Source organism: Hibiscus syriacus, unplaced genomic scaffold, assembly GCF_006381635.1.
Source record: "Hibiscus syriacus cultivar Baekdansim isolate YM2019G1 unplaced genomic scaffold, ASM638163v2 tig00110847_pilon, whole genome shotgun sequence".
NCBI lineage: Eukaryota > Viridiplantae > Streptophyta > Magnoliopsida > Malvales > Malvaceae > Hibiscus > Hibiscus syriacus.
In genome coordinates this window covers 1,068,986-1,090,334 of record NW_024062888.1, presented here as the reverse complement: position 1 = coordinate 1,090,334, position 21,349 = coordinate 1,068,986, and the positions used below count along the sequence as shown (strand labels likewise).

Here is a 21,349-nt window from a genome sequence, read left to right as displayed (position 1 = left end):
CATTTTTTATACTCAATGAATGGAACATCCCCAACTAAACTGGAATGAGAAGGTTCTAATCAAATCCCCCTTCGCAACATATCACTGGGAATTATTACTTGAAATGCTTATGTAAGGCCTATCCTACTAAGAACGGTAAAGCCGATGCTGCTTGCAGCATGAAATACAACAGTTGCACTAGAACTTGAGAATTTACGATTTGTCTGATGGAAGAAATCACAAATAGTTGATAATTAACCCTGGTTGGCAAACTTGATGCCCTTCTCAATAGATGCTTTCAGTTCTGGTTTGAGGCTCTCCAAGCCTTCTTTCTCGTAGTCCGAGAGAGTACCTAACCCCAAAACTTCTTCCACGCCATTCTTTCCGAGCTTTACCTGCAAGTCAAAAGTTATGGTATAAGTTTCTTATATGGTATCAACTCTACACTGGTGGGTGCAGGACTGCAGGTTACATTCAATGCCAGCTTTCCTTCGGTATCGATGCAAAATTCAAAAGCATATACAGAATGGTAAAATACCAAAGAGAAGTTGAGAGTACTTTTGGAGAAATCAACAATATATAACAGGGATAATCACCTTGGAAGCAAAGTAGGGGGAGTTCAGTGACAGTTGACTGCACAAATGAACACTCCACTACATCAGGAACGCCATTCAGTCCCTTAAGGCAAGCATCAGCAAAAAGGGCCCCAGCATAGCTGCCCAAAGAAACAACACAACTTTGTCAGGCTAAAATGTAGTAAACCAAAATGATATGGCTCCATTTCGAGACCATACAAAACAAATCCAAGGAAATCGAAACCTTCAAGTGAATATGTGATAACTAATACTTACGCCATTGATAGTGTTGCTGAACCCTTTCCAGCCTTTGCTTCCACAACTTCAGTGCCTCCGTCTTGTGTTCGCTTTGTGAGAGCCTTGATATCATCTTCAGGCAAATTGGCTTTTGGTGTGGCCTAAATGAATTTAAGATGCAACTAAAATTAGCAAAGACCAACAGAAAACTAAAATGTGCAGGGGTCAATCACTGCATGCATTAACATAGAGGGAGAATGTACTTGAGAAAATAGAGGGAGAATGGTTATTCCAGCATGACCACCAACAACGGGGACATTAACATCTGCAAGCAGGAGAATAAACTTGGTCAATCAGCAAGTTCCTCGTATAATCAATATGCTCTTATGCTATATTAATACCTTGCATGAAAGTAAAAGATATCTACATAAAAAACCCTTTTTGGGCCCCATAAAGCCTTTGATAAGCCTTAGTTGCTTCCTTTTTTTCAGGAGGGAAAGAAAAGAGATTACAAGGGGAGAAGGGGAGGTGAGCTATAGTAATAGTAAACAAACCTGCAACATTTACTTTTGCCTTCCCAGCATAGAAAGTCTTAGCCCGAACCACATCAAGGGTGGTTACGCCAAACAACTTTCTCTCATCATATGTCCCTGCCTTCTTGAAAACCTCAGCTGCAATCGGAACAGTTGAATTGACAGGGTTGCTGATCAGATTAACAAGTGCCTGGACCACAAATTTGGTTCATTAAAGTTGGGAATCAAAAATATTCTAGCCATATAAGTTCACAACAGAGAAAAATTCTTAGTAGCTTTCAGTTACCAAAACTCTGTTAAATTTTAAGCATCATGGGAAAAGAATGATGATTAGTTGATCAAACAGAACTCTTTACTAAATCAGATATCAAAGTGCAGTGTTAGGTTCTCTGATCATTTGTATGGTTGCCTCACATGGCACGATAGACATTAATACTAACATACAAGACATAGAACCAAACCAATTAAATTTTTACAATCATTAAGGATCCCTTATAAACGGAATTTTCAAATAAAAAGAAAAAGGATAGAAACTCACATTGGGACAATATTTAGCGATTGCAGAGCATAGACCCTTCACAATTCCAGCATTAATGTTGAAAAGATCATCACGAGTCATACCAGGCTTTCTTGGCACCCCAGCAGGAATGATGACAACATCACATCCCTCCAAAGCTTGCCCCAATTGCTCTTCACCAACATATCCGGCAACCTGAAGGTAAAAAAGGGTAAATACCTAAGTAATAATGATAATAAAATTAAGACACACAAGATTATAAAATAAATATATATTTCACAACAGAATGAAGATCATAACCCTGACAAAAAGAATAACCAGGTAGAAAAGCAGAGTAGTTTGATTAAATCAAATAAAAAATGGGTAAACTAATTGTCATAAAGGCATGCTTAAAAGTTCAAAAAAATAATCAGGTAAGCCACACAGATAGAAAACATTTGAGCATGTATAGACAAATGAAATGAAACTAAGCCGTGTCAAAGCTCATACAAATATAGAAGAATCTTATAAATTTTCAGATATTATGAAAAATAAAAGTGATGATGGGCATGGACATCAGCATGCAACAAATCTCGGTTCTTTCCATGAGTTTTTTAAACAAAACAAAAAAAAAAGATGAGTTTTTTTATTTATTGATATGGACCTCAGATCTAGTGTTGATATGGCTGACATCCGCGGCAACACCGGGAGAGTGTTAGCGATATCATAGAGAGCAAGTCGAGAAACAAGAGGGTTAAGCTTCATAAGAAGAGCCAAGGGCTGCCCGATCCCTCCAGCTGCGCCTAAGACGGCAACTTTCCGATCGGGTACGGATTCAGTGGAATATCCTCGTCGGAGGAAGTGCTTTCCGGCGGCCGATCGAGCTACTGATCGAAACATTTTCGCTGAAGGTTGAAGCTGCGGAGTGGTGAGAAAGAAAAAAAGAAGAAGAGGGCTTTTGGTATTGGTTTGATAGCTTCAAGGAATAGCTAATATCTGGGGTTTCTGTAGTAGGTATATTTGATTTGTGAATTTAGCATATTTTTTTAAATATTTCTATTATTGAATTAAAATATTAAAATAAAAATATAATTTTAAAAAATATTGTTTAAGTATTACAAAAATTAAAAGAATATAGTTAAGGGTAAAATACAAATTGCATCACTAAACTTTACTCTCACTTCTATTTTTCTCACTAAACGTTAAAGTTCTCAATTTTCTTACTGACGTTAAAACATTGAGTTTTTCTTATCAGTCTGTCGTTAAATAGGTAACGGCGTTAAAACGACACCGTTTTAGAAAAATAAAATTTTCACCAAAACAACGTCATTTTGTGCCTATATAAAAACTTATTTATAATACTATTATTAAGAAAAAGATTAAGTGACAAAAAATATTAATGTATTAAATTTAGTGAGAAAGTTTAGTGAGAAAGTTTAGTGACAACACCTCTGATCGTACATTTTATTGATATTGCAAGTAATGGTATAATTTAAGTACAGAAGTATATCCCAAAACCTACTCCCTCAAGGTGTAAAAGTATTCTAGACTTAACAAACAAATAAACATGGATTTGTGACCAAACTGAACAAAAAACAATCAAGTTCAACTCACACGTCGTCTGAGAAAACATACCAACGGCCATTATTAGCCGTAATGTATGATTTTGAAATTCCCACATGAATCTGTTTCCCAAACCACATGCTGTCATAGACCAAAGGAACCTAAACCGTTAGGGATGTAACGAGCGACGGGTGGGGAAATTGTCTCCTTAAAATTTAAATTTATCATATATTTTAGATTTTGATATAATGCAACAAAATAACTCTAACGTTTGATAGTAGTGTTAAATTTACCCGTATTATTTTTTTGGAACATTTGTGCACTGAACGATTATTTTTGGGTCAAAACTAACCCACGAATGATGAAAACCGTCAGTCAACTGACGATCAACATAGGGTGCTGACGAAGCGCGCACATGTGGAGGGGAAAGTTAACGTGGACGTCTAGATTATTGAGATTGCTGATGTGGCACTGCCACGTCATTTTTTTAAAATTATTATTTATATTATTAATTCGCATCAATCAGAGAGTGACACATGTCACTCTCTGATTTATGCATAATGAAAATGGTGAAAACATGAAAAAGGACTCGAACCTAGGTCTCTCAGGTGAATTACTCCTTGTTTTGCTTCTAGACTAGGTTACTTGCTCAAGTAATGAATGAAACATATTATATTTAATATACACTTTCGTTTGAATTTCATAAAAAAAACAAAACATGTGTTGTTGTTCCCCTTATATTTGCTCACAATTTGATTCCCCATACTCGATTCTTTCCAAAAATATTAGGGTTTAGGGTTTTATTTACCTTACAATTTTTTTCAAATTCATTGAAGCAACAACTTCAAGTTGATAACGAATGTGAGTTTTCTTATTTTCCAATCTATTATTCTCATTACATCAATGATTTCGAAAATGAGTTTATTTTTTTTTTGAACGGAATAATGTACTATTTTCTTATTTTGGAATGGTTTTTCAAATTAGTTTTGTATAATCTTTGGGGTTGATTTTTGAATGAGTTTTGAATGGGTTTAGGGTATTTTTAATGGGTTGTTCATAACCTTTGAACATTGTTTTATAGTTTAGTTCGAGTTGAATTCATTTGGGATATTCTATTGAAGTAATTTTTTTGTTTTCATTTGTGGTTTAGGGTAAGAAACAGTGTTGACATTTTCTCTTTGAAACCTATATTTGGATGTATGCAGGATAAGAAACTCTCTAATGGACTGGTTCTATTCTCCAAGCATCTTTAGTTGTTCTCGATGAGTTTTGTGCACGATGGAGAACAGAAAAAATGTTATTGCAATAGATTGGCTCCTAGAGAAACTTCATGGAGTGATTTAAACTCTGGAAGAATGCATTATGGTTGTTTAAATTTTCCAGCAAGAAATGTGTATATGAATTGAAAATGAAAATTTATTTATTTCTCTTATTGCAACATGGTTGTAGGTATTTTGAATGGTACAATGGTAGTATGACTGAAAGAGCAAATCAATTACTACGACAATTACGTGACAATGAACGAAATTTAGCAAATGAAAATAAAAGACTTATAAGACATATTAGAAGTTGTGGAGGTACTTCAACTGGTGACGTGAACAATATACCATGTGAAGAGAATGAAAGTGTGCAAAGTGAAGTGAAAGAGAATGAATGTATGCAAAGTGAAGTCAATGCCAATGAATTAAAACGAAAGATTAAGTGCATGAAGGGAAAAACTAAAGCATTAATGTAACACCCCCAACCCGTACCTGATCCGGATACGAATATGAGGTGTCACATTGACTTTTCAAAATATTTACTTGTACAAAATAGTGAATAAATTTTAAAACTTTCACTGAATACAACTGAATAATTTACATAAAATACAATCATAAGATTTTTACAAAACCGATTAGAGCATAACGGATTCAAATCTTTATTTACATGCCAACCACAATCAGTATTACAAAATACATACTATTCAATTCTTTTTTGATCTGATCTTTAGAAAGGAGAAACTGACCTGTCTTGCTTAACTTTACTCCTTCTTCTTCTCAGAACCTACGTGTGAAACAATCACATGCTAAGTCGTTGACTTAGTGAGGCATATAAAGCATATAATAGAAACCATAAAACATTTCATATAACAAAATGCATACATGCACATATACCATCATTATCAACATCAACATCATTATCATGATCTCTATCATTATCATTAACCCATTTATCATATGATCTTGTACTTATCATTTTTGTATATCATATAACACATATATCATTTCACAAAGAAACACACATAACATCATACCAAGTTTATTTATCTATTCTCTTTATTAGCCCATGGTACACTTGTGATGCAGTGTAAACAATAATAACATAATATCATATAACAATGCAAACACTTTTGATATCTTTTATTGGCCCATGTGCATTACTGAGAACTTAAGGTATTCGAGTACATTGAGGTTGTGCAGTTATGCTGTCACCACAGCTCATATGGGGTCCCACTAGGGGCATGTGAAATCTGTCTCGAAAGACCACTTATAACTTATATGTCCCGAAGGACCACGTAGAACCCTCGACTCTTGGCATGCCAACTATACCCCTAGCTCTCATATCACATAACATGGACATTATCATTTATAACAGTTCACATCATTTGTATCATAGAAACATGTAATCTCATAACTCGTTCTTATGTAACTTGTATATCATTCTTGTATGATCTCATAGATCCTTGTATAATATTCTTGTCATGTAACCCATATCACATAGGTTCATATCATATAACATATATCACATGTGCATGTAATCACATAGCACATAGAATAACATATATACTTATACATGTATTCATGTACATACTTTCATATAGTACGTATATCAATGTTATATAACTTATCTCCCAGTTTTACATAATCACATTAATTATATACTATTTTCATATATTTACTTAGTTCAGTTTCACATAGCTTATCACATATACATGTCTTCTCATAAATTATCATCAAATGGCTCCTATAACATCTTCCTATGACTTTATAGATCTTTACCATGTATTTTATTTATTATAGTTCATTTAAGCCTATAAATCTTTCTCATATAATTTATCTTACATAATTATTTATATACTAAGTTAATCTATTTATTTAGTTCAATTTCACATAATTCCTATATCATAGTTTCCTTTAAGTATATAATTCTTCCATATAACACTTCTCTTGTAGTTTGGTATCATCATTTATATTTATATCTCCTAATTTACATACTATTCTCATAAAGTCTCATAATCTTTCTTGTATAATCATTTATACCATGTAATTTAACTTATACTTGATTATCTTATGTTCACATATATTTGTATCAAATGATTCTTTAGCTTATAGCTTATGTCACATGTTCATTTCATTCCTTATATCCTTATCACATATCTTATTTCATATTTTCAGGTAATTCAGTATCACATATCGCATATACATGTAATCATGTAGATCATGTCACATATAATAACTTATGACACATATACCCATTTTCATGTACTCATGCACAAATAAGAATCACATCAATCATAAATCAAATAACACTTTAGGAGTCACTTCTTACTATAGTAACTCCTTCACTGGCTCATCGCAAGCCAATGTTTGTTTGATAACATAAGTACAATTAAATTACACTCACCTTGACACTTTATATATCCAAATCCACTTTTATGATTTATCTCTTTGGATTAATCCTAATTTTGCAGTTGTTTCAGAACTTGCTTATGCTCGATATCTACACAATCATACATTTAATATACATATCAACATTCCAAATATTATAATCCGATCCGTCATTTCTTAGACTAAAGGAAAGATCTATTTCCATTTCCCTTTGTAGTATATCGGTACTCACTATAGGGTATTGGTATATCCCTTCACTAATGTATCGATACACTGTCTATGTATTGATACACAAATTACATTCGAAAGTTTTCCTTTTAAGGGGGGTATCGATACATTTCCTTAGTGTATCGGTACACTAACTATGTGAATGTTGCACTTAATTCACTAATCTTTTCAAACTTCCAAAATGGTCATATTTCACATCTAAATGCTCATTTTAATTCCAAAATAGCAATTTCCAGCATAGTACATCAACTATTAAACAATTATATAATTATTCATAACTTTTCCAAAATTACCAAATTGGTCCCCTAACTTTTCAAAAATTATAGAATGGTCCCTAAATTTTCTAAGGCTTTTAGAATACTTTCTACATCATTTCCAGACCTTATATAAATTTTCTATAATTTTTCTCACTCAAATTCATCATGTTCGAATTTTTAAAAAATAATTTCTAGAAAGATTGAACATGTTTTAACCATAAATCAAGCTTGAAAATGAATATACAACCTCTAATTCTTCAAGATTTATCATCAATTTCATGAATCCTATCATGAACATAAACCCTTAGATTTGGGATCTTTGAAATCCAGCAAGATTAGAAAGAAATATTGGTACCAAATAATAACGTTTTTTGCGTAGATCACTTTCCTATTTCACGACATAACTCGAATTCCAAAGGATTTGGCTTAAAAATTGAAAACAAAACGTTTTCTTACCTTTGGGAGAGGCTCGCGTTCGCTTCTGGAGAAGATGAAGAAATCATATGATAATTCTTCATCTTTCTTTATTAATAATGAATAAAAAAATTCATTAAATGTCAAATTACCACTTTCCCTTGAAATCAAAATATCTATACTAATTTACCCTTAATGAACTTGATATTTACATTAATACCAAGCTACATAAACCTTATTATCTTTCAAAGTCAAAGATGAACAAAATATTTTCCCATTTTACCATTTTGCCCTTACAATTTCCAAAACTTACAATGCATCCACTTTAGTCCAACAATCCAAATTAAACATCGAATTAAACCCTTAAATATTATTTTCCAACATTTAAAAATGTGAAAATAATATATTTATTTCTTTTTTTCGAAACCAAATGTAACTTTTCAAAATTACCATTTTAGTCCCTAAACTTTTCTAAAAGTTATACTTTGGTCACCAAACTTTACAAAATCTTATAATTTGGTCACTAACTAAATCCATTTATGGAATAAATTCTTTTTGTGAAAAATACCACTTAGGTCTTTAAACTTTTCCCAATTTTCTACTTTGACCATCAAACTTTCAAAATTTACATTTTGGTCACTAATCCTCTTTTTGGGATATTACAATTAAAGAAAGAAAAAGAATTTTACAAGACCCTGTTCATTTGCTCTATGTTGTGTGTCATACGTATCTTTGTGATAGTAGTACTTATAATAATAATTTAGTGTTTTCTAAAGAATAAATAAGTTGAACTGTGTTTATGTGTGTAAGTCAAACAAAATGTTTGGAAGTATTTATCATGTCCAAAATGTTAAGTGTTGATGATTATGTCAAATATTAAATGCAACTCACATAAATATATTAAAACACATAATATTATCTGCAATCCACATTAATAACTAGTTTTAACAAAAAAAAAAGTTATCTCATATCAAGTTATGCAAATATTAGGGGGTAAATATTTGGGTTTAGGAACAAAAAGAAACAACACCCATATTCCCAAGAACTACTGTAATCCATAATTCATTTCTTCTTCGCTGGTGCAACTGATTCTTGAGTGCCCATAGATTCTTCAACTCCTTTCCTCTTCTTTGGATTACTTGAACCGGATTGTTACAAAATAATAATATTAAAACAAGCATAAATTTTTAATTCCCATAAAATAAGTTCAAAATTTATTCTTACATAGTAAGTCTGCTCCCCAATCCTCAAATTAGTGTAGAGGCATATCCCTTGGTGTTTTCTATTTCTTGTTGATCTATTAAAATCAATGTTGGCCTTCTTTTTTTCTTCTTCTCTCTCCTTGATACTTGTGTAGAGTTTGATACCATTGTACTTGTTGATCTTGTTGAAGAATTGCCATCCCTACAACAAAACCAGCGAAACAAATTAATGGAACATATAAATGGAACACAACATGCAACACATAAATTTAGCTTACCTGGTTTGCAGTTTTACACCGAATATATGATCTTTTATTATGTCCTTGTACACCACAATTTCTACAAGTCATAATAAGACTCGTCCTACTAAGATGTCTCGGGTTGACTTTTTTTGTTCATCTTTTGACTTCTTTTGATTTTTCTTAGGCCTTCCTAGCTTATCTCTATCAACTGATGGAATAATAGGCTCAAGTCTATATTTCTTCCAATCATGAGGCCCATTAATAGGTTCTAAAACATAATTATATGCTTTATTGTAAGTGTCCTTGTCATAACATGAGTGTAAAAACTCATATGGTTCCCCACCATTATGCCATGTGGCACAACAAACATGAGGACAAGGAATCCAACAAAGTTGCCACATTTTACAAGTACATGTTCTTTCATTCAAGACCACGATGAATTGGTTCTTACCTTTCTTAACCTCACATCCATTTTCTCCATTCCAAACCATTCTCCATTCAATGTTGTCCTTCTTAATCTTGTCAAATTTTTTCTTGATTAATGGCCCATAATTGTACTTCTATGTAGCCAAGAATCTCCTATTCTCAACTATTATTGTCATAATCTTTACTCTAATCTCCTCAAGCATTGTAATAATGCTCTTGTACATTGACTTAACAATGCTCAAATTAAATGCCTCACAAATTATTGTCGACTATATCCGATTTGGCATGCAGTTTTTGAAAAGCCTTGGTCCATATTTTCTCTTTTTTACTGAACAATTCAGTAGCAACTGTGCCATCAATCTTGGATAGTGCATCTTTGTTCTTCTTCCATTCTATCTCAGTGGTGGACTTAACAATTTTCCAAAAGGAAAATTGATATGCTTTTGTTCTCTTCCTTCCAGTCCAATTCGCAAGCACATGTTTAGCATAATTTCTGTGCTCTACTTGTCGTAGGATATCATTTACAAAAATCTCTATACCCTGTCAAAAAAGTTTAAACAAATTGAGATTCAGTTCCAAATACATGTAGTATGTATATTAGCTACAGGGTCAGAAGTTACCTTGTGTTAGTCACTGATGATGGTGTAGCCAAATCCATCATTCAATCCCAAGTGTGTTGTGACTAGACTAAGAAACCAAGACCAAGAATCTATGCTTTCACCATCCATAACAAACCATGCGATAGGGTATATCTGATCATTTCCATCTCTTCCAATAGCAGACAAAAGTATACCTTAGAATGGGCCCTTAAAGAAACAACTATCTAGACCAAGTATAGACCTACACTATTCTTTCCAACCTCTCTTCATAACATTAAAGTATATATAAAATATCTTGAAATGAGGTGGAGAATTATCTGACACCCTATTTACTTCCATCTTTATTGTACTCCCAGGATTTTTTACCCTTAACTCGTCTGCATAGTCCTATAACTGAGCAAATTCTTCTTTGCAGTTTCTAGCCAACCTTGATGTCACCAAATTCTTTTCCCTTCAACATTTACTCAGCTTAAGATTAACATGTATCTCAGACTACACCTTTCTTAGAATCTCTTTAAACTTCATTTTTGGGTGGTCTCTAATAGTATCCTCAAAATGTTCTGCAATAACTTTAACAATAACCATCATGTTACTAAAACTAACAGGGCAGTTGTGTTCGTCTATGAAAGTCTTCACATGTAGACTATCTATCCTCTTGTTTGTACTCACATAGATTCTCTATGAACAATTTTTAGATGCAATGCATTTGTAACTAATCCTATTTGTTTCACAATGTAAAATTCTCAACTCTCTTCTATTGCATCTCGAATATTTATGGATGACATCTTTGAATTGTTTGCCATCTATAAATAACATCCCTAAACAAAATTTAGGACTCTCAGCATGTGGTTTATAAATAGTATATCTTCTTCTTCTCCTAGTAGTCTCTTCATGTACATCATCATCTGACCCATTCAAGCTCCGGTGATCATCACTATCATAGTAATCGGTGTCAACCCCACCTACACATTCTGTAACTCCAATATTTTCTCCCTCATCTACTGCCTCCTCATGGATCTCAGTTTCAGTTGCAGTTTCATTCTCAGAATCGGTGTTAACCTCTACTTGTTCCTTACCTTTCATCTTCTCCCTGGCAGATTGTAGTCCATGATCATCCTGACCATCAGATAAATATGGAACATTTATGCAGTAGGCATTATCTTCCTCATTATCACTCTCTTCATGTTCACTTGCAGCGGCAACATCCTTTCGTGCAACAACATTATCATCATCAACACTTTCTCCAACAACTTCAACAACACATTTAGCATCAAAATCAACAACACCCTCACTCATATCATCAGCCTCACTAGCAGTAGCATCAACACCCTCAACACCACCCTCTCCTTCAGTAACCATTTCAGTAGTACAATCACCCTTATCATTACCCTCACCAATATTTATGAGTAAGATGTCATCAACAATATCAGGGGTGTCTACTTCATGCTCAACATATATATCTATAAACTCATATTTCACCCAGTATTTCAATATGACAATTGTACTTGTATCATCAAAAGCACCCTCAGACTATCTTGTAAACCACCACTAAAGAGTTCATGAAAGTATATTATTTGTATAGTATTGAAATGTAAAGCATCATGAATAAGTTTACAAACCTCAAAGTATGAAATTGTATATGAATCATCTCTTAACCTAATCAACTCACCACCTTCATATCTCACATATGGATCTTGCACAAATTTTCCACCAAGATGTACATTCATGTAGTGCTCCTTATCCTCGTTTATATGTATTGATAAGAACAATAAATAATTATTATGTTGGCTACTAGTATGCACATGGAGGGACCCAAAGCAAAAAAGAACAAAGTGTTTTTCTACTGCACATAGAGGGACCACTTTTCCAGTTAAAAAATAAGCAATGAAATCCCTACCACTCATATATGCATTGAAATAGTATACTAACATTTCAGGAAACCACAACAATCATATATGCATCGAAAAGTAGGAAATTGGTCCCAAACTCTAAACCCAAATCATAAACCCAACATAAACCCTAATAGAAAAATCAAACAAAAACCCAATTCGAAATATATTACAAAACACAAAATCGTATAAAGTTGTAGGCTTATGAACAACCCAACCCTAAACCCATACACCAAACAAATAATTAAAAAAACCCCACAAACCCATTAAAAGATCGACATTTATCCTAACTAAATAAAATAATCAAACAATTTTTAAAAAAAATAAACTCACTGTCAATGAATGTCAACCGTGTAATCGATTCGAGATGAAATGCTTCGTTTGATTTTGATGGAGATATAATCAAAGGAGAAATGATTCGATAAATTAGTGATATAAACCCTATTATTTGGGGAATAGTTGGGGTAAAAGGGAAACTAAGATTATGACAAGGTTGAGGAAAAATCAGGTTTATGAATAGCAACTCGTGTTTTTTTATGAAATTCAGACGAAAGCAGCTATTAAATATAATATATTTCATTCATTACTCGAGCAAGTAGCCTAGTCTGGTGGCAAAACAAGGAGTAATTCACTTGTGAGACCTAGGTTTGAGTCCCTTTTCATGCATTTCACCATTTTCATTGTGCACTAATTAGAGAGTGACACATGTGAGAATTAATAATATAAATAATATTTTTTTAAAAACGACATTGACCTTCTGAGTGACGGTTTTCATCCAGCGTGGGTTATTTTTTACCAAAAAATAAACGTTCAATGCACAGATGTTACCAAAAAAACAATACGGGTAAATTTAACACTTCTGTCAATCATTAGAGTTATTTTTTTTTTTGCATTATACCTTAGATTTTTTATGTACATGTTATTAAAAATCTGTTTTTACCTCCTATAATCCTAAAAAACCGTCATCTCTTGAGATTTTAGAAGTTAACTTTCGGTATAAAATCATGTGTCTCGTACCTACCAACCATTCATGTTCCTCCTCTAATTTTGGGAGTTTGATGCTGCACCTTTCTTCGATGATTTTTCTGTAGGTATTTTAACATACCAATTTGATCATTGAAACCGAGTCTAATATTCTACTACCAAATCGTGTATGATTTTCGATTTAATTTTGACCAAGTATATATGTTGATTCAACTTTATATAGGATTAAATAGAACCGTTGAGAAAATTATAACTTAATTCGAGTAATAGCTATGTTATTAGCCCTACTTTCATCAACTATGACAAACTTCTTTCATGTTGAAAAATCTTTAACTTGCTATTAGATATTCTGAGGAACAAAAGGTTGGTGTTTACAGGAGATTCAGTTTGAGTCATTGGTCTGTCTAGTACAATCTATGATTCCCAAAGGAAAGAAATCTTTAGAAAGAATTCCTCCTAGGAAGATCTTCAAAGCTAAGGTACTCAACTTGCAATTCCATTGATCATTATACACTTGGTTTAGGTGATTTGATTTGCATGTTGATTTGAATTTGACTAGATTGAGACCAAGAATTTAAATAACGGTCTGCTATCAGAATAACAGCCGCTATATAACAGAAATGGTAGTCTGAAACCGTTATTGCAAGACCGCAATAATATCCATTATGTCTGCAATCGTTATAAAAGCAACGCATTCGAGAATACAATCGCAACCTCAATTTAAATTCCTAAATGCAACAATTGAGTACTATTGGGCTCCATTCATAATGGAATCTATCTCGGATCATACAACAAATCATACTGTACTGAAACGTCTGGTAAACCTAAGACTCAGATCAATGCTACGTTAAGTACTCTGTACCTTGTAGGTTTATATATGAATATCTTTGAGTTTCACTTCAACCATGTTAATCTTATACTAGACTAATAATATAATTCCGAAATCGGAATCACGGCAATTGCTTTCAGCTACGGATCCATGGAGGATGTTCAAGAATGTAGTGTCACAACTGCTTACAGAAATATAGAAAAGATGCTCATACAACGGTTTTCGGAGAACGGAGAGGCAAGCTCTTTACAAAGGAGTAAAGAGCCGACCCAATGAATTCTGTGCTTGCCAGCAGGAGTGCCTGATACATGGAATGAGATTTTGTATGCACGTTTGTTGCAAGGTTATCAATTTTTTTTTCTTTTTTTTGTAAACTCAACTGTATTATGTAAAAGAAAATGGGGATGAACACCATAATGATGATGCAAAAATGTATTTCAGCCTTGGTTTTAAAAGGTGCGACTAGACGCGAGACGCAAGCCAAGCATTAAAGATGGCGCCCGCCTGGATTGAGGCGGGGCGAGATACAAGAGGCACACAGCTCCAGGTTCTAGGCGCAGTGCCTTTCGTTTTTAGATTACTATTTTAATAAATTATTATATTTTAATATTAAAAAATCCAACTTAAAAAAAAACTCACTAATGATATAATACAATCACCAAACATAATTCCTAACATCTTTTCTCTATCGCACGTCACTCTTCTCCACCACCGATTTGCTTCTTCACCAACCGTCGTAGCAACCACCACCGAACAGGTAGTTCTTTTGCTCAAATAATAATAAAATAAAGCTAATCTATAAAATAATAGATTGATAAAATAAATAGGATAGTGCCACATTCTATCCCTTCTCTTTTTTTGTTGTTGTTGTTATATTCTAATATAATAAAGATAGCCTATAAATAAACTAATATTAAAAATGTAATTAAAATATAAGATAATACCACCGCCTGTCCTTGACTCCCCTCACCTTAGGATAAGTATCTTCCAATGTTCTTTATTCTTTGTTAATTTGCGTGGACAACACCCGATCAAAACTTTCCCAACTCTTTTCTTATTTCAAAACGCAAATTTGTTTACACTAATATTTTTTAACTTTTATTAATATATTCATACTTATATTAACTTTAAAAACAAATCATTATAATTTATTATTTATAATAAGAAAAGATATAAAATATTAACTAAATCAGAATTTATATAATTTTTAAATAAAATAATAAGAGGTTTCATAAATTTACTTTGAAATTAAAATTATTCATTATATTTATATATAATATAAACAGTGTGCCTCACATACAAAACGCGCAAGCCTGCACCTTGCGCCTAGGATCCAGGGACCTTTTGCGCTTTGGCTAATCAAGCTAGACAAGCTTGATTATGAAGAAGAAATGGCTCATGTCCAATAAAATATGTATAAAGAAAACATAGAAAACTAGATAAACTGTTGAAATCTGAAACGCTGTGCCATTTATGATAGACAATTTAATTTACAAGACAGATAGATTACCTGCATTTTTATCGTAAATACATTGACGGTGGAACTTTGAAAATGAGTATTCAGTGTATCTCGTTCTTATGGCAGGAGGAAAAAGCTTGAGAATGAATCTGGTTGAAGCTGATCAACATAGAATTCTTTATGTGCTTAAAGGATTTCCCAGTCAGAATCACATACAAGTTCTGTTTGCGAATTTTTGGGCTCCGAGGTTGGGGTGGAGGATGATGGCTGTTGAGTTTGGAAATGGTCGTGGACTGACCCCATGTCTGCATCACCAAACCAAATTGCTAGCTGCTCGTACTCCTTCGCCAGCCTCTTTCTTGAAGTTAAAGCATCCTGGATTCTTTTCTATTGAAAGAAAAATGAGAATGCAGCAAATTAGGTAATGACTATATAGAAAGTAAAAGAGATCAGGCGTATGAGAGACCCTGATTCGGTCCCATTTACCTAATGCATGTCTCAACACAAATAAAGTAAAACTGACTATTAAATTCTAGGTATTTCACATATTAAATGATTTGTGCAGGAAGATACTATTACTATCAACTCTATTTGCATCGCAAACATATAATTTTCTCAAGAATTTACTGACATAATGGAACATTCGATTGGAGAAGACTATCACATTTTCTCATGTTGAAAAGTAAGATCTCCAATGTCCGTGACTTTATGCATGTGTGCATAAGAGAGAGGGAGAGAGATGGACCCTGTATGATTTGTGTTTATTTATTCTACGAGAGACCGAATAAAGAGCACTACTATCAGGAATGACACAGCTATCCTCAAGCTTCACCTCGTCATACAAATCAATGGTCTCCATGGAAGAAAAATTGATATCATCATTGGAATCGTCTACATGTCCTGTATATGATTTTCATAAAATTAGATAAAGATGGTTAAGTTTCTCCAATCAACATTTCTTTTGGTGCAATGAGATATACTGTAAAACAAAACTTCTTATGCTATGGTGCAAACCAGGTCACCAAAAAATGCATAACATAAAGAAATCCGTTCATAATTTGCAAAGACTAGCACCTTCATACTACAGATATACACATTGATACGTACTGATATGATTTTGAAGGTAATATTATTTCATTTTCAGGCAAAGAGTGGCTTGTATACTAATTACCAGAAAAATCAATGACTACACATATCTAAAGCAAGCCAGGTTTCTGATGGTCTAACATTTTACGCTATGCTTGCTTACCAATATTAGAAGAGGATGAAACCTGAAGTTGAGGAGATTCACCACCAAAGTGAAGATTTTTGTTTCCCGAAATTCCAGTCAGAGACTTGAAGCTATTAACAGTTCTGTAGGCACCATTTCCTGTGATATTACAACTAAGATGAAAATCAATTCCATAATAAATAAAATATCATTACATAGGAACAAGATGCTAACCAACTGATGCCATGGACAAGTCATTGCTAGATGAAATGGATGCTGCTACCTTCAACTCCTTCTCATCGGATAGAAGTGACATCAACAATGAAGATGAATGTACATTATGAGAAACTAACTCAGCTACATTAACAGGGTCATGATAAATAAATGTTTTTGCGGGTGAACTTTCAAGGGAGTTCTCAGCCAAATAAAATTCCTTAAATAATGAAAGACTAGAAGAACCAACCCCAACCTCTGCCATATCTTCCTCACAACCAATGACTAAAGAAGCCATTTTGGCAGAAGTAACATCACCTAAAGCATCTGAGACACACTCATCCTTAGTTTTTCTTTCATTTTGGTTACCATGAGCTGAAGTTGCAGAGGAAAAATCAGTGTGAACCAAGGATGGATTTTTATTATCACAATTAACAATTCCTTCCTCACCAGGAAATATCAATTTCGAAACATCAGATGCAGATGGTTTTCTCACATCCTGAACTGAAGTAGTGGGAGAAACCTCAGCTTCAAAAGACATTTCTTTATCATTACTATCATTGAACTTGCTCAACAATGAAGCTCCAAGGGTTTCCTTCTCAAAAGGTGGCACTAACCCGGATACCTTAGAAACTGAAGGCTTTTCCATTGTGGGATATTCCTCTAGGTTTACTTCAAGTTTTGTATCATTCAAAGCCTCAGAAGGTTCTTCTGAAGTTATGGATTGTTTCCCCAAATGGGAATCCACAGTACTAAGGTTAACTGGTTGGTCTACACGGAAAAGATCACCAAAAGCACACTCAAGCTGCCTGTTGACCACATCAACTCCAATGTTATCACTAATTCCTGTCTCCTTTCTAGGCAATTGAGACTCCATATCATGAATTAGCATTGCACGAGAAACCTCACCCTCAGCCCCAGGTGAAATTTTCTCAGTACAATCAATGAACTTATTATTAGTCGAGTCTCCAAATGATTCTTCCTCTCTCAGAGAAATCAGATCTGGTACATTAAACCCATATGCTTTTTCCCTGATGGGATTTTCTTCTATGCTTACAACAGAACTTGTAGTTTTCATAGCATCACAAAGTTGTTGGGAACTTATGCCCGACTCTGCCCCGTCGAGGGAATCAACAGAAGTTGGAAAGCTTAATTGAGCCAAAGGGCAAAGTTCATTAGAAGCATGATCAAGCTGTTTTTCAATTGTATCAACTGCAACAGGCTCAACATGTGATAGGTTACAAACAGTGTTTATGTGATCTTCCTGAATAGCAACCTTCAATTCAAAAGAGGTATCGATTGTAGCACTTCTTTTTAAAGCCACTCCTTGACCTTCATGTTTTAAAGGAAGTACAACATCAGAATAAAATCTCTTCATGCTTTTACCCACACTTTTTCCCTGGTTTTCAGCATATTTGACAGTGTCCTGAAGAGAAAGCCATTTACAAGATCATGAAAGAACTTCAATGCCAAAGCAAACGTATTCTTAGGTGCATCAATGACTATTAATCGTCAAAAACTTCGTTCAGTCAATTAATAACAGAGCACGACGGATGAAGATGGGATCAAAGAATTAATACCTGATTCACAATATTATCCATCTCATGACACAATGTTTCGAACTTCCGGTAAATGCCCCCCACCCAGCCAATACCTTTGATTTTAAAATCCATCCGAGTGTCGTATTGTCAAAGCCAATGACACACATACCTCAGTTCAAATAACAGGTAATACGTCCTTATTCGTACCCCCCGAGTTCTTAATTTAGCCTGAGAAAGTTCCAGAACAGAAAGGAACACTTACAGAACTTGAAGAAAAGAAAAATATCAAGATAAGTGATACCATCTGCGTCTGAGTCAGAAAAGATAAATAGGAGGTAAACAGCAATAGACTAGACATAGACGAAAAAGTGTAAATAGATTGTCAAATACATTTAAGTCTTTCCCAATCACTACAATAGCAATCAAACTACGGCTAACTCATAATTAATAGGCAACATAAATCAGAATAATGAAAAAATAATTTTAGTTCATTGAATCCATAAATCACAGCTCATAGTACTCAAAATTCACTATATCATCCATGGATAACCATATAAAACAACCAAATTTCAATGAAACAAAGAATAGATTGTGTTCTGCCCCCAGTTTTTATCAGCAGCAGTTACATCCCAAAAACTGTTTTCACAAATTTAGCTACCCCTAAGTATCGTCGCTCTAAAAAGAATAAAAAAGATGGAAAACTTTAATTCTCCATTATTGCTTTAAAACGTTCCATAGAAGAAGGATATCACTTCTACACCATCATACATAAATATATGCATGCATCATGCACAAGCATAGACCACGGAAATCATCTAAAAAATGTTTTTGTATAATATCAAGATTTTTTTTATAAATAAAATTCGATTTACATCAGTATATATACCAAGGGACGTAGATCCGTACACCGGATAGAGCCCAAACTCATTAAAAGAAAACAATTCCAGATGAATTTACGAAAATTACAAAAACTGAGGAATAGAAGAAAACTCAGAAAGATAGTAAGAAGGAGTAGGAGATGGGATGGGTTCCCGGTGGCTGGGGCCGGTGGTGGACGGTGGATGCCGTTGGATTATTTATCAACAGAGTTCTATTGAGAGAGAGAGAGAGAGAGAGAGAGAGAGAGAGAGAGAGAGAGAGAGAGAGAGAATGGGCTTTGTGAGGAGAAAGCGGAGGGGGGGTTTTAGTAATCATCAAAAGGGTTAACCACACCGTGAAATCATCAAAGCAATAATAATAATAATAATAATAATAATAATAATAATAATAATAATAATAATAATAATAATAATAATAATAATAATAATAATAATAATAATAATAATAATAATAATAATAATAAATTGTTTCTTATGTATATTATATGAAAGTTATTGTGTTATTTAGTGATAGACATGATATCCAAATCTGATGGATTTTAATTTGACCAGATAAGATCAAATTACATTTTTTATAAAAAATTAGGTTCGGGTCAGATCAGATTTTTTAAAGGTGATTTTCAGGTTAGGTTAGATTCGGATTTAGGGTGAAAAAATATTCGTTCCGACCTGACTCAAAAAATATAATTTTACCTTATATATTTTTGAATAATTATAATAATATCACTTTATATATTATTTTTAATTAAATCACTGTTTTTATTGAATAAAAGTAATATTTTTATTATTTCGGGTCGAATAAGATCAGATTTGGATTTTATCTAAAAAAATCAGATCGAATTCAGGTCGGGTGGAAGGTATATGTTTTTCGAGTTGGATGGAGTCGGGTGAAGGATGTAAAATTTTAAGGTTGACCAAACCCGACTCATGCTCATCCCTAGTGTTATTATGAACAAATAATACCAATTTGGGAAAGTTTTATCACTTATTTTTTCGCAATTAACATCCAATTTTTGTTATTTATCTTGAGAAAACTTTAATAGTCTTTTTTTTACCGATAAATTTGTATAATATTTAATTTAAATTAATTAATCAAATACTACCTTATCAACTATACTAAGGCCCCGTTTGGTTCACGTCATATTTCATTCCTGTAAGGTATGTTTTTTTCCGGGTAATGATACCCATATTTGGATGAGCTTCATTCCCAAGTTCAGGTAAAGAAGAAATACCAACAATGGTATTTTTTCTCGTTTTCCCGGGAATATCAATCCCCAGTCTCTCTTAGGTATTTGCTTATTCCCGGTTCTCATGTCTAAAATACCCTTCTCCCCGCTTGGTTGGTTGAAAGAAAATTTGTTTCTTCTTTGATTTGGCGTTCAGATTTGCTTCTAGCGTATTAGTCTCCCTCTCCCTCTCCCTTTTAGGTATTTGCTTATGGCGTTGATATTTTCAACATTTTTATTTGATTCTTGGCGTTGATATTTCAATATGTTTCATTGTTCAATTTTTATGGGTTTTTCACTCATGTTTATCTATTTTCTCTACTACTACACTGATCTGCCAATTATTTTTCTAATTTTTATGGGTTCGTGGGACTAATTGAGATGCACTATTTTTCAATTCACCCAGATTTTAGCTCACTTGAGTTGCAGCAGTTAAACCCATTCAAAATCTAAGGAGTTATCCATCTTTCATTGAAAAACCAGGTATGTTTTCATAGATGTGAACTTTTTCTTCTTCGTTTATGAAACTGATGCCATCTCTGGCAGTAGAATTCTTTCGTTCTCTTGAGTCTTGACCTCTAGTTGGCTATATATGTTTCCCAACAATTCCAACTCTGTTACCTTTTTAATAGGATCCAACTGTTCAGACCTGTACATATCTATTAAGGCACATCTTTATTTGATAAGATCATTGCATTTCAACTTTCAATAGGCACTCAAAG

General features: G+C 33.4%; 1 protein-coding gene and 1 pseudogene across 1 annotated transcript; both read right to left on the bottom strand.

The window, feature by feature from the left end:
• Positions 1 to 9: 9 nt before the first annotated feature.
• On the bottom strand, positions 10 to 2,788 carry LOC120143460 (annotated as a pseudogene).
• A 12,753-nt stretch (positions 2,789 to 15,541) lies between these two features.
• Positions 15,542 to 19,527, bottom strand: LOC120143436. The gene is made up of 9 exons (XM_039157758.1): positions 19,410 to 19,527; positions 18,563 to 18,751; positions 17,631 to 18,408; positions 17,229 to 17,390; positions 17,004 to 17,132; positions 16,809 to 16,928; positions 16,305 to 16,459; positions 15,745 to 15,946; positions 15,542 to 15,675 (listed from the first exon to the last, which is right to left on the bottom strand). Exons 2-8 carry the CDS (start codon positions 18,653 to 18,655, stop codon positions 15,746 to 15,748), a joined length of 1,638 nt encoding a protein of 545 aa, XP_039013689.1. The 5' UTR covers positions 18,656 to 18,751; positions 19,410 to 19,527; the 3' UTR covers positions 15,542 to 15,675; position 15,745.
• Between the last annotated feature and the right edge of the window lie 1,822 nt (positions 19,528 to 21,349).

Coding starts and splice junctions, on each gene's coding strand:
- LOC120143436 (XM_039157758.1), bottom strand. CDS start 18,655: ATGGATTTTAAAATCAAAGGTATTGGCTGGGTGGGGGGCATTTACCGG. Junction 16,929..17,003: donor CTTGTCCATGGCATCAGTTG/GTTAGCATCTTG, acceptor GTAATATCACAG/GAAATGGTGCCTACAGAACT. Junction 15,947..16,304: donor ATAAACACAAATCATACAGG/GTCCATCTCTCT, acceptor TTCTTTCAATAG/AAAAGAATCCAGGATGCTTT.